The sequence below is a fragment of the Lithobates pipiens genome, unplaced genomic scaffold (genome assembly GCF_037356315.1).
Source record: "Lithobates pipiens isolate NorthernLeopardFrog02 unplaced genomic scaffold, aLitPip1_a1.2 Scaffold_18, whole genome shotgun sequence".
Classification (NCBI taxonomy): Eukaryota; Metazoa; Chordata; class Amphibia; order Anura; family Ranidae; genus Lithobates; species Lithobates pipiens.
In genome coordinates this window covers 577,974,360-577,991,079 of record NW_027507758.1, presented here as the reverse complement: position 1 = coordinate 577,991,079, position 16,720 = coordinate 577,974,360, and the positions used below count along the sequence as shown (strand labels likewise).

The following is a 16,720-nucleotide window of genomic DNA, read 5'->3' as shown; positions in this document are numbered from 1 at the left end:
TTAGTTCCACAAAGGTTCTTTTCAGGACTGGTATCAGTGGTACAGTAATAGGCTTGTACATGTATAATATTCTTTCTTCCAAATATAGAAAGGATATTATACTTGACTGCTGCCCTTCTGCTGCAGTCTGCTAAACATTCACAACTCACTTGTTCCACAAAAGTTCTTATAAGGACTGGTAACTTGGTATAGGGTGCTACGGTACATAGGCTTGAGTGCGGTACAGTCTGCTGTTCTGTAAGGACCGCTATCGGTCCACAATAGATAGGGTTGACGTGCACCACTGCTGACCGCTGCCCTATACTGCAGCAGTCCTTCAGCGGTATAGGGACTGACGTACAGTCTGCTAATCACTAACACACAACCTGCTTGTTCCACAAAAGTTCTTATAAGGACTGGTAACTTGGTATAGGGTGCTACGGTACATAGGCTTGAGTGCGGTACAGTCTGCTGTTCTGTAAGGACCGCTATCGGTCCACAATAGATAGGGTTGACGTGCACCACTGCTGACCGCTGCCCTATACTGCAGCAGTCCTTCAGCGGTATAGGGACTGACGTACAGTCTGCTAAAAACTAATACACAACCTGCTTGGTCCACAAAAGTTCTTATAAGGACTGGTAACTTGGTATAGGGTGCTACGGTACATAGGCTTGAGTGCGGTACAGTCTGCTGTTCTGTAAGGACCGCTATCGGTCCACAATAGATAGGGTTGACGTGCACCACTGCTGACCGCTCACCTATACTGCAGCAGTCCTTCAGCGGTATAGGGACTGACGTACAGTCTGCTAAACACTAATACACAACCTGCTTGTTCCACAAAAGTTCTTATAAGGACTGGTAACTTGGTATAGGGTGCTACGGTACATAGGCTTGAGTGCGGTACAGTCTGCTGTTCTGTAAGGACCGCTATCGGTCCACAATAGATAGGGTTGACGTGCACCACTGCTGACCGCTCACCTATACTGCAGCAGTCCTTCAGCGGTATAGGGACTGACGTACAGTCTGCTAAAAACTAATACACAACCTGCTTGGTCCACAAAAGTTCTTATAAGGACTGGTAACTTGGTATAGGGTGCTACGGTACATAGGCTTGAGTGCGGTACAGTCTGCTGTTCTGTAAGGACCGCTATCGGTCCACAATAGATAGGGTTGACGTGCACCACTGCTGACCGCTCACCTATACTGCAGCAGTCCTTCAGCGGTATAGGGACTGACGTACAGTCTGCTAAACACTAATACACAACCTGCTTGTTCCACAAAAGTTCTTATAAGGACTGGTAACTTGGTATAGGGTGCTACGGTACATAGGCTTGAGTGCGGTACAGTCTGCTGTTCTGTAAGGACCGCTATCGGTCCACAATAGATAGGGTTGACGTGCACCACTGCTGACCGCTCACCTATACTGCAGCAGTCCTTCAGCGGTATAGGGACTGACGTACAGTCTGCTAATCACTAACACACAACCTGCTTGTTCCACAAAAGTTCTTATAAGGACTGGTAACTTGGTATAGGGTGCTACGGTACATAGGCTTGAGTGCGGTACAGTCTGCTGTTCTGTAAGGACCGCTATCGGTCCACAATAGATAGGGTTGACGTGCACCACTGCTGACCGCTCACCTATACTGCAGCAGTCCTTCAGCGGTATAGGGACTGACGTACAGTCTGCTAAACACTAATACACAACCTGCTTGTTCCACAAAAGTTCTTATAAGGACTGGTAACTTGGTATAGGGTGCTACGGTACATAGGCTTGAGTGCGGTACAGTCTGCTGTTCTGTAAGGACCGCTATCGGTCCACAATAGATAGGGTTGACGTGCACCACTGCTGACCGCTCACCTATACTGCAGCAGTCCTTCAGCGGTATAGGGACTGACGTACAGTCTGCTAAACACTAATACACAACCTGCTTGTTCCACAAAAGTTCTTATAAGGACTGGTAACTTGGTATAGGGTGCTACGGTACATAGGCTTGAGTGCGGTACAGTCTGCTGTTCTGTAAGGACCGCTATCGGTCCACAATAGATAGGGTTGACGTGCACCACTGCTGACCGCTGCCCTATACTGCAGCAGTCCTTCAGCGGTATAGGGACTGACGTACAGTCTGCTAAACACTAATACACAACCTGCTTGGTCCACAAAAGTTCTTATAAGGACTGGTAACTTGGTATAGGGTGCTACGGTACATAGGCTTGAGTGCGGTACAGTCTGCTGTTCTGTAAGGACCGCTATAGGTCCACAATAGATAGGGTTGACGTGCACCACTGCTGACCGCTCACCTATACTGCAGCAGTCCTTCAGCGGTATAGGGACTAAGAGTTTTGTCACAGGGTCATTTAAAAAATGACATGCAGAGGAAGAGGCAGGCCCTTCCGCAGGGGTGGTAGGGGTAGGGCAGGAGCAACAGGCTTGAGCCAAAGTGGGAAGTTGCAGAAGGTGCGTTCAATTACTTTAAAGGATGCACCAGACTTGGTTGAGTGGCTCGCTCAGCCTTACTCTTCTGCACCCTCCTCATCCTCTCGATCTGCACCCTCTTCTTCACTCTCTGCTATGTGCACCCCCAAAGACACTACCACCAACAACACGACCACCACCACCACCACCACATACCTTCCGCTTGAGTCACTGGAATTATTTTCCGATCCATATCAAGAGGACATTTCTGATGCGCAGCCACTCTTGGTATTGGATCAGGAAGAGGAGGTAGCAACAAGCGCTACTCAGCAGTCTGACGCCAGTACCCAGATCAGCCCAAGGAGGAGGTTGGTCCCCGGTGTTGCTGCCTACTCCGAGATCTCTACTTATAGCGGTGGGGAAGGTGACGTTGATGATGACGTGTCTAGTGATGTCACGTGGGTGCCCACAAGAGAGGAAGAGGAGGGGAGTTCAGAGGGAGATATGGACCAGCAGATAGGGAGGAGAAGCAGCAATGACTTACATTGCACAGCAGGGACAAAGCAGACTGCAAATGTATCAGGAGCGAGTCATCGACCATGTACGGTCACATCTGGCGCTCCCAGGACACCGGCACATGGCTCCGCAGTGTGGGCTTTTTTTAACGTGTCCGCTGCTGACAATAGCGTTGCCATCTGCAATCTTTGCAGTCAACGCGTTAGTCGCGGTAAGCCCAATACTCACCTAGGGACGACCGCCTTAAGAAGGCACATGAGCAGCCATCACCGAGCCCAGTGGGAGCAACGGAACACACAAAGCCACACTGCAGGCTCTCACCGTCCAGCCTCGTCTTCTACTTCTCCTTCTCCTCTCTCCTCACAATTGTCCTCCACTCCACCTTCCATCACGCCAAGCTCACATTTTTCTGCAAAAAGGCAGGCTTCCGTGGGCCTAATGTTTGAGCGTAAAAAAATGATGATGCCGGATAACCCTCTTGCCCAACGGTTGGCGGCTGGCTTGTCAGAACTCATAGCCCGCCAACTACTGCCATATAAACTGGTGGACTCGGAGGCCTTTCGCAAATTTGTGGCCATTGGAACACCACAATGGAAGGTCCCAGGAAGGAAGTATTTCTCAGAGAAGGGCATCCCAGAGCTATATGGCCATGTTCAGCGGCAAGTGAATGTATCTCTGGCACACAGTGTCGGTGCCAAGATACATCTGACCACAGACACGTGGTCTAGCAAACACGGGCAGGGAAGGTATATCAGTTTTACTGCCCACTGGGTGAACCTTCTGACGGCCGTCAAGCATGTAACCCGTGGCACCCGTGTAGATTTGGTTTTACCGCCACGGATTGCATGCAGGCCTGACTCTTCTTCTCCTCCTCCTACTCCATCCTCCTCCCTCTCCTCCTCAGCTGCCTCCTCCTTTTCCGCTGCTAGCGTCTCTTCCACTGCACCGCCCAAGCTCCCCAGAACCTATTCCACATGCCAGGTGAGACGTTGCCATGCCGTGCTGCGTCTGTTGTGCCTGGAAGCAAAGAGCCACACTGGCCCGGCACTCCTTTCAGCTTTGCGTTCACAGGCAGATGAGTGGCTAACACCGCTCAATTTGACAGTTGGTAAAGTGGTGTGTGACAACGGTGCCAATCTGCTTAGCGCATTGAAACAGGGCAAAATCACGCACGTGCCGTGCATGGCACACGTCTTAAACTTGGTCGTGCAGCGATTCCTTGTCAAATACCCTGGGGTCCAGGACATCTTGCGGCAGGCAAGGAAAATCTCGGCCCATTTCAGAAGATCTTACACGGCCATGGCTCGCCTTGCTGACATTCAGCGGCGACACCATCTGCCGGTCAGACGTCTTATTTGCGATTGCCCGACGCGATGGAACTCAACCTTCTATATGCTTGATAGGCTGCTCCAGCAGAAACGTGCAGTTAACGTCTACCTGTATGAACTCTGCGAAAGAAACGGTTCTGGGGAGCTGGGTTTTTTTTCACCGCGCCAGTGGCTGCTCATGCGCGACACATGCAGACTTCTGCGGCCATTTGAGGAGATCACCAAACTGGTCAGTCGCAGCCATGGCGCCATCAGTGACATGGTACCTTATGCCTTCTTTCTGGAGCGTGCATTGCGTCGTGTCATTGATCAGGCTGTGGAGGAGCAGGAGCGGGAAGATGAGGAAGTCGCAATGCTGGATGAATTCCCAGGGGGGGCTACTCTATCTGAGACAAGTCAACAACAGGAGTCTGATGAGGAGTCAGAGGAGGATGGTGCCGGGGCGGATGAGCAGGAGCAAGAAGAGCATGCTTTAAACCTTTCTGGGATCCCTGTTGTGCGAGGATGGGGAGAGGAGAATGAAGAGGACGACATTATCCTGGATGATGAGCAGGAGCCAGGCCACCACACCGCTTCCACTTTAGTGCAAATGGGGGCCTTCATGCTCCAGTGTTTTAATAGGGACCCCCGTATAAAAAGCATGAGGGTCAAGGACCAGTACTGGGTGGCAACGTACTTAGACCCCCGGTACAAACACAAAATGGCGGAAATGTTACCGCCGTCGCAGAGGGCTGTCAGAATGCAGCACTTCCAGGCCTTGCTTCGAGAAATGCTGCATTCTGCTTTTGCGTGCGCTGGCAGAGGAGCAATTCCCACTCCCAGAGAAGGATTTGCGGGTACCAATCCAACAGCGCCTGCAAGAAGAGGCCGGTTTGAAGATGTGTTGGTGACTTCGGATATGAGGTCATTCTTTCAGCCGACCCATCGACAGGTGTCATCCGGATCCAGCATCAGGGAACGCCTAGACCGTCAGGTGTCCGACTACATTGGGTTAACGGCCGATGTGGACGCTCTGAGGAGTGATGAACCCCTAGACTACTGGGTGGGCAGGCTTGACCTCTGGCCAGAGCTTGCCCAATTTGCAATCGAACTGTTGGCTTGCCCCTCATCCAGTGTCCTGTCCGAAAGGACGTTCAGCGCAGCAGGGGGGATTGTGACCGATAAGCGTACTCGCCTAGCTCACCACAGTGTTAACTACCTCACATTTCTAAAAATGAATGAGGCATGGATCTCGGAGGAATTCAACACATGTGACCAGTAGACCATGTATATGTCTATAAACTATTTTTTTAATCAAGCACACAGACCTTCTTAATTCATTTGGCTCACTTCCTTGACCCAAAAAAGCACACCGTACTATATGCCCCTACCCTCCTCTTTGAAGAGGTTGAGCGGTGTCATATTTCTACTGGGGCTGCTTATGATATCCCTGTGCTGTGCTGACTTCCTCCTGGGGGTTCTTATTATGAAGGGATCACACTATCCCTGTGCTGTGCTGACTTCCTCCTGGGGGTTCTTATTATGAGGGGATCACACCATCCCTGTGCTGTGCTGACTTCCTCCTGGGGCTGCTTACGGTGCTGCTGTCAGTGCTGTATGTCACGGTGCTGCTGTCAGCGCTGTATGTCACGGTGCTGCTGTCAGCGCTGTATGTCACGGTGCTGCTGTCAGCGCTGTATGTCACGGTGCTGCTGTCAGCGCTGTATGTCACGGTGCTGCTGTCAGCGCTGTATGTCACGGTGCTGCTGTCAGCGCTGTATGTCACGGTGCTGCTGTCAGCGCTGTATGTCACGGTGCTGCTGTCAGCGCTGTATGTCACGGTGCTGCTGTCAGCGCTGTATGTCACGGTGCTGCTGTCAGCGCTGTATGTCACGGTGCTGCTGTCAGCGCTGTATGTCACGGTGCTGCTGTCAGTGCTCTGTATTACGGTGCTGCTGTCAGATGCCTCTATCACGGTGCATGTGTCATTCCGGTATGTCACGCTGCTGGTGATCATCTCCTGCACCCTCTTCTTTGCCTACCCTGGTCCCTGACCTTCCCTCTCCTCCATTGCCTTCATTAGCTCCATAGTCCTGAATTGTTAGAACAATTTCCCAAATAAAATAAAAATGCTTGTAGTTATCGATCCCAAATTCACCTCATACATGTATTATGTCATTGTCCAGATGGTGGGACTACGTTTTACCCCCTAATAATTACCACGTGGCCGCAAATTCGACATGAAGGTTTGCAAAGTTCGCCTCCCATTGAAGTCAATGGGGCCCGCGGCGAACGGTCGGTTTCGCGAACGTTTGGGTCCGTTCGCATTTCGCGTTCGCGAAACGTCCCGTCGGAAGTTCGTCCATCACTACTGACTGCCATAACCTCTGGCTAGAGGTTTGTTCAGCGCTGAAGCACCCAGATGCGAATGGCTACTCTCTGGGTGGTATTAGAGACTTTGTGATATTAGCAGTTCAAGGTGCCCGAGTTTCTTCACCCTTGCCTTTTGTTCCCATACGAGACTGTGTTTGTTGGATGTTACCCCTGCAAATAAAAACCTTTTCTAAAGGACTTTTATGGTGTCAGCGTCCAAAGTTGTTGGGTACTAACCCTGGGAACCCCTAGACATGGAAGAACAAGCCAAGCGGAGGTAACTGGTAAGCCCAAAAGTTAAGGCCACCCTGCCAAGGGTTATGGCCGCTACAGAGGGATGGAGGGAGGCAGAGAGAAAGAAATAGGGATGGAGAGAGAAAGAAAGAGGGATGGAGGGAGGGAGAATGAAAGAAATGTAGAAAGAGGGATGGCGGGAGGGAGAAAGAGGGATGAAGGGAGATAGAGGGAGGGAGAGAGAAAGAAAGAAAAAGACAAGGAAAGAAAGAGGGATGGAGGGAGAGAAAAAAAAAGAAAGAGGGATGGAGGAAGGAAGAGAGAGGGAGAGACCTTTGCTAACCATCTGACCATGCTCACGACACATCAGTTGACGGCAGAGCAGTGCAGATTTTTTATGGGGGATCAGACCCCCGACCCATTCTGCCCCTGTCCGGGACAAAGCCTGTTTTCTGCGATTCTGCCCGGGACATATTTAGATCGGGACACGGGTCTGAATTTTGTGAATGTCTCGTCAAATCGGGACTGTTGGCAACTGTGAAAATGGTGAACAATGAAAATGTCATGTATTTAAATGGTGCTCACAGCTGATCGCTTAAGGCCCCTTTCACACGGACGGATAGAATGGTGCTTTTAGCTGCAAATTTTCTAGTTTTCTACCGCAGCTAAAAGCACACAATGCTTTCCTATGGCCCCATTCACACAAAGCGTTTAGCTGCGAATTCGTTAGCGTTTAGCTGCGAATTCGGTTTGGTTCGAATAGAAAAAATAGAATAGAATGCATCCAGGTGCGATGTAGCGCAGCTATATGCACATAACCGCAGGTAATCGCGGTCTTTTGTGTCAACTACGGATAGCAGTGAAGGGATTCAAGGGACCAAAAAAAAGGGGTTGCTATGGGAACGACTATATTAGATAACTGCAGCTGAACGCAACTGCACAGAAACGCACATAAACGCAGGTAATTGCACTGTACAAATGCAGCTGATCACTGTGCCTGGAGTCTTGAATTTCACAGAAAAAAATAAACATGCTAAACTGCGTCAGAACAGTCGTCCGTGTGAAAGGAGCCTTACAGGCAGATTTAGGCAGTTTTGGTGTCACAGACATTAATAGAAACAATTGGAAAATTTTGGCTCTCTCATAAAGAGGTCTATGGGGCCAAAAACATCTCCAAACCACAAAGAAGCTTGTGTACTCAACATTGTTCCTAAAATGTTTGAAAAAAAAAAAAAATATACAAAAAAACATTTAAAACGCCTTGCATATTCTACACTCAAGTGTGAATGTATCCTCACAAAGTACTACAATCCTGCATCGCCACCTGCTGGGTAAAAACAGAGTTGCATTATATGTGCCTATTTAAAGTGAAACTATACAGAGAAGTTATATGAAAAAAAGCAAAGGAGGAATAAGCCACGGGACTTTTAAGGTGCCAAGAGAAAAAATTGATTGCAATTGATAAAATTCAATAAATTTAATTACAACAAAAAAAGTTGATAAAAGATTCCTCGTTATATCATTTGTTCAATCCATAAGCAAATACAGACACTACCACTCTACATGTTTTGCTTCAAAAGAGCTTCTTCAGGAGACTCAAGAGTGCTGTATGAATTAAATGTGGATACACATGGATCTGGGTTAGTCAAGAAAGCAGAGAATTCCTGATTCATTTCAATAGATGCCATATCAATGGATATTGTGTGACCATAGGGGAGCGACAGATATAACGCCTATATCATTTATATAATAGGATCAATTTATTTATCCCCCCCTCTTCTTTAAAGAAAAGGGTAACCCGTTGATGATAGAGGGATGGCAGAGATGTAAAAATGCTGCTGAGTATCCTTGATAAGGAAACCAAGACCCACCAGGATATCACTTCAATTAGGAATCTTAAGTCAGAGGCATTCTGAGAGAGAGAGAGAGAGAGAGAGAGAGAGAGAGAGAGAGAGAGAGTTTGCATCTCTCCTGTCCCTCTGCATTATTTCCATTGATTTCACAGAATAGGCTATATTCAATTGACCATTATTGTGAAGGAGGAGAACCATTAGGATTCCTAAGTGAAGGGATATCCTGGTGGGTCTTGGTTTCCTTTCCAAGGATACGCTGCAGCATTTTGTTCATCTCTGCCAAGATGAAAGGGGGAACTAACTCCAAATATACTGGCCACCGCTCCAGACCCTACTGCATATAGTGGCCATGATGTCCTATGCTACTTCTGTAGTAGTCTGTATATCACACACTGCAATACGCAGCCCCAAAGTGAGTATCCACAATAACGATGTCAAGTGCTTGTTGGTTATTGCAGTCATGTTACCATGCTGACCAATGAGAAGCCCTTCTTTCATTTGGGACACATTACTTGAGAAGATGTTCTTCTCATTGGTCAGCATACTCACATGCACATGCCATAAAAATCCCTTTAAGTACTTTTTATATAGGCCTTAAAGAGACACTGTTACAAAAAAGAAGAACTTTATGGGGTCTATTTCTAAAACATTCAGTGGACGAATGTCACAAGCATTTGTCCAGGCAGCACAGATTTTCCACATATTTTCTCCAATAATTTGGCTTCCAATGGTTGTCAGCTTTAACTAGTGGTATTTTCTGATGAGGTAATACAGAAAATATACTGTATTTTTGTATTTTGTACTGTATTTTAAGAGCACAATTGTCTAAAATGTCTTTGAATGCTGTAGCATTAAAAGTATCCATCACTGGTAATACCTGAAATCCATTATTTGGACTAATATCCACATACATTTGGCCATATAGTTAAGGAATTTTGGTCTCTTATGGACCTAAAATACACAGCAAAAATGGCAAAAAAAAATTGGGCTGTATAGTCTAGGACAGATATATATTTTTTGCAAGGCACCAAAAGTGGCTACATTTTGTCATAAAATATATATTTAAATTTACAGAAGATGTAAAGGCATCAGCATTTTGGTGAAAGCCTAACCTCCTTATGCCGCGTACACACGAGCGGATTGTATGGCGTACTTAGTCCGTCATACAATCCGAAGGACAATCCGTCGTAGTTTCCACTGAACGGACTTGACCACACACGGATACACAAACAGTCCGTCGAAAGCTTGCGCGATGACGTATACAGCACGTACGACGGGACTAGAAATAGGAAGTCCAAGACACAGCAAAGCACCCTTCCGCCGTGTAAATCCTTTCTGGGCATGCGCCATTCTTAGTCCATCGAACTAGCATACTGACGACCGTATTGTCCGCTGAAACCAAAGTACGATGGACAATATTACGGAAATTCAGAAATACTTAGTCCGCCAGACTGCACGCTGAAAAAGTCCGCTGAAGCCCACACACGAGCGGATTGTCCGCTGAAATGTGTTTCAACGGACTAAGTACGTCAAACAGTTCGACTGTGTGTACGCGGCATTAGTTGTACTTGCACAACCTCGAAACACACTCAAACTAAAACCTACACATGTTTTACACACATATCCCTGTACAGAAAAACACAACAATCCTGCAGGTCTTAGAAAGGAATGTGGATCTAACAGTTGTTCATCTACTGAAATACCACTCTACATTTAAGAAAATGTTTGCATAATTCTTAACCATAAATTATGATCTCCTTTTGTCTTCTGAAATGAGGCAGCAATTGGCTGTCCATGTTGTAGCATCATATAGCAAATACATTCATAGGTTTAGAAGGTGGGAGATATGAGGTAGAATTTCGGCAGAGGACGGTGAGGACGACCTTGACTCCACGAAAGAGTTCCTCTCGGAATTTGGTGACAGTGAGGGAGTAGATACACACATTACTGAATGAGCTGAATACAATCAGCATATTGCAGAGCATCCTAACCACATTCACTGGGTGGTAGAAGTCATATCGATTCACTGGTGGGTAGGTGACCCTCTCTACCACTTTGACTACCATCTTAGGCAGCCAGTGAGCCAGGAACGAGATGGAGATCATTGCCAGCAAGGTCACAGACTTCTTCCTGCGTAACACCTCTGGATCATCGGACTGCTTTCCCCCGTTTGCCTTTAGGACTTGCCGCACTTTGGTGGTCATGGTGATATGCCACACTGTTAAGCCATTGGTCAATATGAGTGACACCAGAGGAAAGACAATCCACACAGTGGTCTGAATATGGTCATAGACTGACAAAAATGGAATGGAGCTAAGATTGCGGTGGAGGGAACAGATATGGAAGATGGTACCATCAGGTTGGGTGGTACGGATAGGAACATACATCCAGAAGGTTGGCATGGCCACAAGGAAAGCGCTTGTGTAAACACCAAGAATGACCCACCTTGTAACTGAAGGCCTGCAGTACCGAAGCTTCAGCTTCATGCAACAAACAATTACATAACGGTCAAAGGAGAAGGCCACTGTCAACCATGTTAGAGAGTACACGCAAGTGAAGTATATCCAGTTGCTGACACCGCAAGATGGTTCGGGCCAGTAAAGCGTAACATCAACATAGAAGTAAAAGATGTCCCGGAAAATGGTCACCACCAGGATGAGGAGGATATTGGCAACAGCCAATGACACCAAGTAGTAGACAATGGACTTAGACATGTCCAGGTTCCCCTTCCACAAGACGGCCATGGTCACTATACTGGCTGCAATGAGAAAGAAATCAATCTTTACTGGACATCATATAACTTTACTGACTCTTCATCAAAGTCTACTTTTGTCTTCTGTATTCAGTGCAAAAAAATAGCAATACAGGAACTAAGCGACATGATGAGATCTAATAATATCAAAACTGTAATAGACAAGGATAAAAAGAAAATGATATTAGAAGTGGAGTTATTCTTTGTAGCATCCAATCAGATTTCATCAATTATTGTATATGAAAATAATTTTGAATTCTGATTGGCTGCTGTAAAAAATGTCTCTGACCTATTCACATTTCTCACAACATACTCCAGCATCCAGTTCACTGAACATCCACTCAAATATGATATTTTATCTTTTATTAGCTGAAGTGTTAGACTAACTAACCAGCTTTTATTTTCTTGGAAATCTATTAGTGAGATTTTTACACTGAGCTCACAGGTATGCACCTGAGGTGCTCATTATAAGCGGTTCCAATCATCCCTATGCTGAGTTCCTTGGTCTGCATACCTGAGGTGCTCATTATGAGGAGCTTTCCATCCTTGCTCTTGGGGTCTGTATACCTGCTGTGCTCATCTACCACTGTCTCCACACTAAGTCCCAAGGTTTACATACCTGCAATGCTCATTATAAGAGGTTCCCACCATCCCTGCACTGAGTTTCTGGGTTTGCACACTTACTGTGCCCATTATAAGGAGTTCCCACCTTCCCTGGGCTATGTTCATGGGTCTGCTTCCCTGCTGTGCCCATTGTGAGGAGCTTCCAGCATTCCTGCTTGACTTTCAATTTATTTTATATTATAGGGAATGGAACAGAAGGAGCTGGAACACACAAAGGTGGGCAGGAACACCAGTAACTCCTGGGTGGGCAGGAACAGAGCCAGAAATGTATAGATGGGGGATTTTGTTGCCATCATATCCAAGGCATTTACATTGCAAATGGACTTTTTACAAACTTCTGGTTATTTCGTCTAAACGGCCACCAGTTTTGGAGGCAAAGCTAGCCAATAGTGACCACCTGGAATATCATAATCTGTATCTACAGGGTTTAAAGGATAACTCCCCTTGTGTGGAATTAAATTATAATAGCATATACACTTGCCACATAAGCCATATTGTAATTTAATGTTATTAAAAATGACCTTACCTTTTTAATCTTTTTCCACTGTAATTTTTTGCTAAATTAAATGCAATATGGCAACCTGGAGAGCGTTCCATACACTGCTAGTGTACAGAATGTCCCCAGAAATGTAGCTACCTGCTTGTGTGATTGGTTCACAGATTTTCTCAGAAGCCTACAGTACGATACATGTAACGTTTTAGGCATCTGCTGCAATAGGAATTTCAGTTTTGTTGAGATACTCCCCAAGGGTTAAATACGTCCAATGAGATGCAGACACTGCAACTTTTTTCAGTACAACACTCAGAGTACCCCAGGCGATTGTGATGAATCAGATCTTCCCATTTAGAATCAGTCTGCAAAGGACATTGTGCAACAAACAGCTAATTTCTTCACAGCAACAAAAAGTATGTGCAACAAAGTTTATCAAAGTGCCTGCAATATAAATTGATCACTCAGAAGGGATTTTTTCCTCTCAACAGAAGTGGAGGTAACCTTTTAAAAGTTCTATTTTTTGTTCTAAATTTTCTACACATTTGCAAATGTGAGAATGAGAGAACAAAACATGTTATTGAGTAAATTAACTATTTCTACAAGCAGTCGGTTGTCCTTTTCCATCATAGGCTAAAGTAGGACAAACAGAGGATTGTTTATCAGAGTATGGTTTTAAGTAAATTGATGTCTGAGTTCAATATCTTTTTTGGGTTCATAGTTAAAAAAAGAAAAAAAAAAGAAAAGATAATTAATTAGAGATTAAGCTCCTGGGTAAGACCTGTAGAGAGTGACAGAGAAGAGCCCCGTGTGTCATCACTGGTTATTTGGAGGTCCAGCAGCACATCTGTGCCATGTTAATGGAGCCATCACACAAGGGTCCTCCTGAAAATCGTTCGGGAGCATCTGCCGCACTTCACAGTCCCGTGAGATGACCGCTATAGAGGATGATTTGTCACTGGAGAGAACGAGGGTCTTCCTTATTACCATCTCTACTGATACAAACTGATTCATAATTTACATCCATCAGAGACTTTTGTGAAATTAAGGCAATGGAGGAAACCAAGAAAAAAAAACAGATGCACTAGCTAAAAAAAAGACTAAAAAGAAGAAAATGTCAAAGAAAAATTTACAAACTGGAAAAAATGTAGCATACCATGAGGGATATGCAATCAATTTGGCACCCCAAAATGCATCACTAAGGCTGGATTCACACCTATACAGTTTTAGTGCTTTTTGCATTTTGCAGATTTGCACTATAGTCCATTTAACATGGTTTCCTATGGAACACTTTCTGTAGTGCAAATCTTCAAAATGCAAAAAGCATTAAAAATGCCATAGGTGTGAATCAAGCCTTAGTGACCTGCCTTTGGCAGAAACCTCAGCTTTTTAATCCTTCTTTTATTCTTTCTGCCTTATGGAGTTTTTATCTACTCTTCCATGTAGAACACTTCTTATTCAGAAATATTTTAAGGTTGTCTTGCTTTTGCTACATGTCTGACATCTATAGAATAGATTTGCAATACTTGACGAACAATTTTAATTTATCAAATTCAGTAATAGTAAATGAGCAATACAATTTGCAGGAATTATACTTTGGTGTGTCCCCTGTAGAGGTTGTGTAAATTAATACCCTATATATATATATATATAAAAATATATTATATATATATATATATATATATATATATATATATAAAAATATATATATATATATATATATATAAAAATATATGATATATATATATATATATTTCCCTGCCATTAAGAGACAAGACTCACCTGGGAGACCGAATACACACATAATGGGATAGAAAAGTTTCTGGATGGTCCGGATCCATGGCTCCTCCATGACGATTCACCTAACTGCCTCCTGTCTGCCTTTCCCACACTTACTGCTTCTATATGTCAAATCACAGTGCTCCACTTACTACCCTCTGTTCACATTAAAACTAAGTAATTACTACCCTCTGCTTACACTGCTTTTTACAGTTGCTACCCTCTGCAACCACCTCAGTGCCCTTCGCTAATACTGTCCAGTAATATTACTACCCTCAGCTCATGATTCTTCCACCAAGACTACCACCCACATTCTCTCTGCCTCTTTCTAACCGCTATACCTCACCTATCTGTGCTTCTCATCATTTCACAGTTGCGTCCTTAGACGATGGCCCTAGTATATGCAGAGTCCTTTTATAATATTACCTTATTTCACTAGTCCAAGTACAGCCCTGCTTACTCTTCTACAGTCTGAGTCACTCCACCACCCCAATACTGTGTCTAGATATCTACACTGAAATGTGAGGAAGAGTGTCTCATTACTTAAAAAAATAACACTGCAATGGTGGCCTGTTTACAGAACAATCCAATTAAATGGCCTTTACTCTGGTGCCCTTAGTGATGTATAAGAGCATAAAATCACCTCCTTGTATCTGTATTGTAATCACCTCCCCATATATTTATTGTAATCACCTCCCCATATCTGTATTCTAATCACCTCCTTGTATCTTTATTGTAATCACCTCCCTATATCTGTATTGTAATCACCTCCTTGTAACTGTATTGTAATCACCTCCCTGTATCTGTATTGTAATTACCCCCTTGTATCTGTATTGTAATCACCCCCTTGTATCTATATTGTAATTACCTCCTTGTATCTGTAATGTAACCACCTCCTTGTATCTGTATTGTAATTACCTCCTTGTATCTGTAATGTAACCCCTCCTTGTATCTGTATTGTAATCACCTCTTTGTATCTGTATTGTAATCACCTTTTTACATCTGTATTACAATGACTATTTATTTTATAATCGCCTCCCTGTCTATATTATAATAATATTCCTGTAACTTTATTACAATCAACCTGTATCTATAGTATAATCTTCTCCCTGTATCTATATTATACTCACTTTAATGTATCTATATTATAATTTTGTCCTTGTATCTATAGTATAATCACTGTACTGTATCTACATTCAAATCAGTTCTTTAGGTCTGTATTATAATCCTATAACTTCATATATTCTGTTCAGTCCAGAGCCCCGATATGTTTGGTATTATTTTATAGTTGTATATTTTATCCTGAGCCTGTTCATAGAATATGCACGCTAGAATATCATATAATATCTTCTAAAACTATAATCTTTCTATTTCCCAGACTGTCCTATCTTCCCATTAACGTATACATTTGTAGAGTAGTGTTATTTCTAAAATCTCATGGATGTAAATATCTATACATCTGTCCACGTTCTATGTTCTCCTGCCAGTGTCTCCCCCATTGCTCTTCTAGCTCCTTGTCTTGTCTGTCAGTCCTCGGGCAGGTCTGTGAGCTTTTAACTGTCTACCATTAACATACTGCAATTTATTTCTGCGCTGGCTCTCTGATTGGCCTCAACAGCTTCCTATGATGGCCCTGGGGAGATATTTACCCAAAGTGTTGTGAGACCTGAGGGCAGGTTGGAATTTTTCCTCTGTATGGTCTGCCCTGAGGGATCATCCACATTCTGTCAGTGTTCAAATCCAAGCTTCATGCTCGATCACACTCATGCGGTAATCACCCTGCAGTACCTTGGGCGACACCAACGTCCCCTAACACCATGATAAGGCACGTCACTGTCACAATACATTCAAATATACATATATATATATATATATATACTGTGTGTATATATATATATATATATACTGTGTATATATATATATATATATATATATATATATATATATATATATATATATATATGCAGTGCCTTGCGAAAGTATTCGGCCCCCTTGAACTTTTCAACCTTTTGCCACATTTCAGGCTTCAAACATAAAGATATAAAATTTTTATTTTTTGTGAAGAATCACCAACAAGTGGGACACAATGGTGAAGTGGAACGAAATCTATTGGATTTTTGAAACTTTTTTAACTAATAAAAAAATGAAAAGTGGGGCGTGCAAAATTATTCGGCCCCCTTGCGTTAATACTTTGTAGAGCCACCTTTTGCTGCGATTACAGCTGCAAGTCGCTTAGGGTATGTCTCTATCAGTTTTGCACATCGAGAGACTGAAATTCTTGCCCATTCTTCCTTGCAAGACAGCTCGAGCTCAGTGAGGTTGGATGGAGAGCGTTTGTGAACAGCAGTTTTCAGCTCTTTCCACAGATTCTCGATTGGATTCAGGTCTGGACTTTGACT

The 16,720-nt window shown here is 44.3% G+C and overlaps 1 protein-coding gene across 1 annotated transcript; it reads right to left on the bottom strand.

The window, feature by feature from the left end:
* Positions 1–8,285: 8,285 nt before the first annotated feature.
* On the bottom strand, positions 8,286–15,788 carry LOC143989080 (putative G-protein coupled receptor 139). Its single transcript, XM_077489094.1, has 2 exons — positions 14,325–15,788; positions 8,286–11,434 (listed from the first exon to the last, which is right to left on the bottom strand). The coding sequence occupies exons 1-2, from the start codon at positions 14,392–14,394 to the stop codon at positions 10,482–10,484; spliced, it is 1,023 nt and encodes a 340-aa protein (XP_077345220.1). The 5' UTR covers positions 14,395–15,788; the 3' UTR covers positions 8,286–10,481.
* Between the last annotated feature and the right edge of the window lie 932 nt (positions 15,789–16,720).

Excerpts from the sequence above, each read along its gene's own strand:
- LOC143989080 (XM_077489094.1), bottom strand. The coding sequence starts at position 14,394 with ATGGAGGAGCCATGGATCCGGACCATCCAGAAACTTTTCTATCCCATT. Across the intron at positions 11,435-14,324 it reads GTGTGTATTCGGTCTCCCAG|CCAGTATAGTGACCATGGCC; the intron begins GTGAGTCTTGTC and ends TTCTCATTGCAG.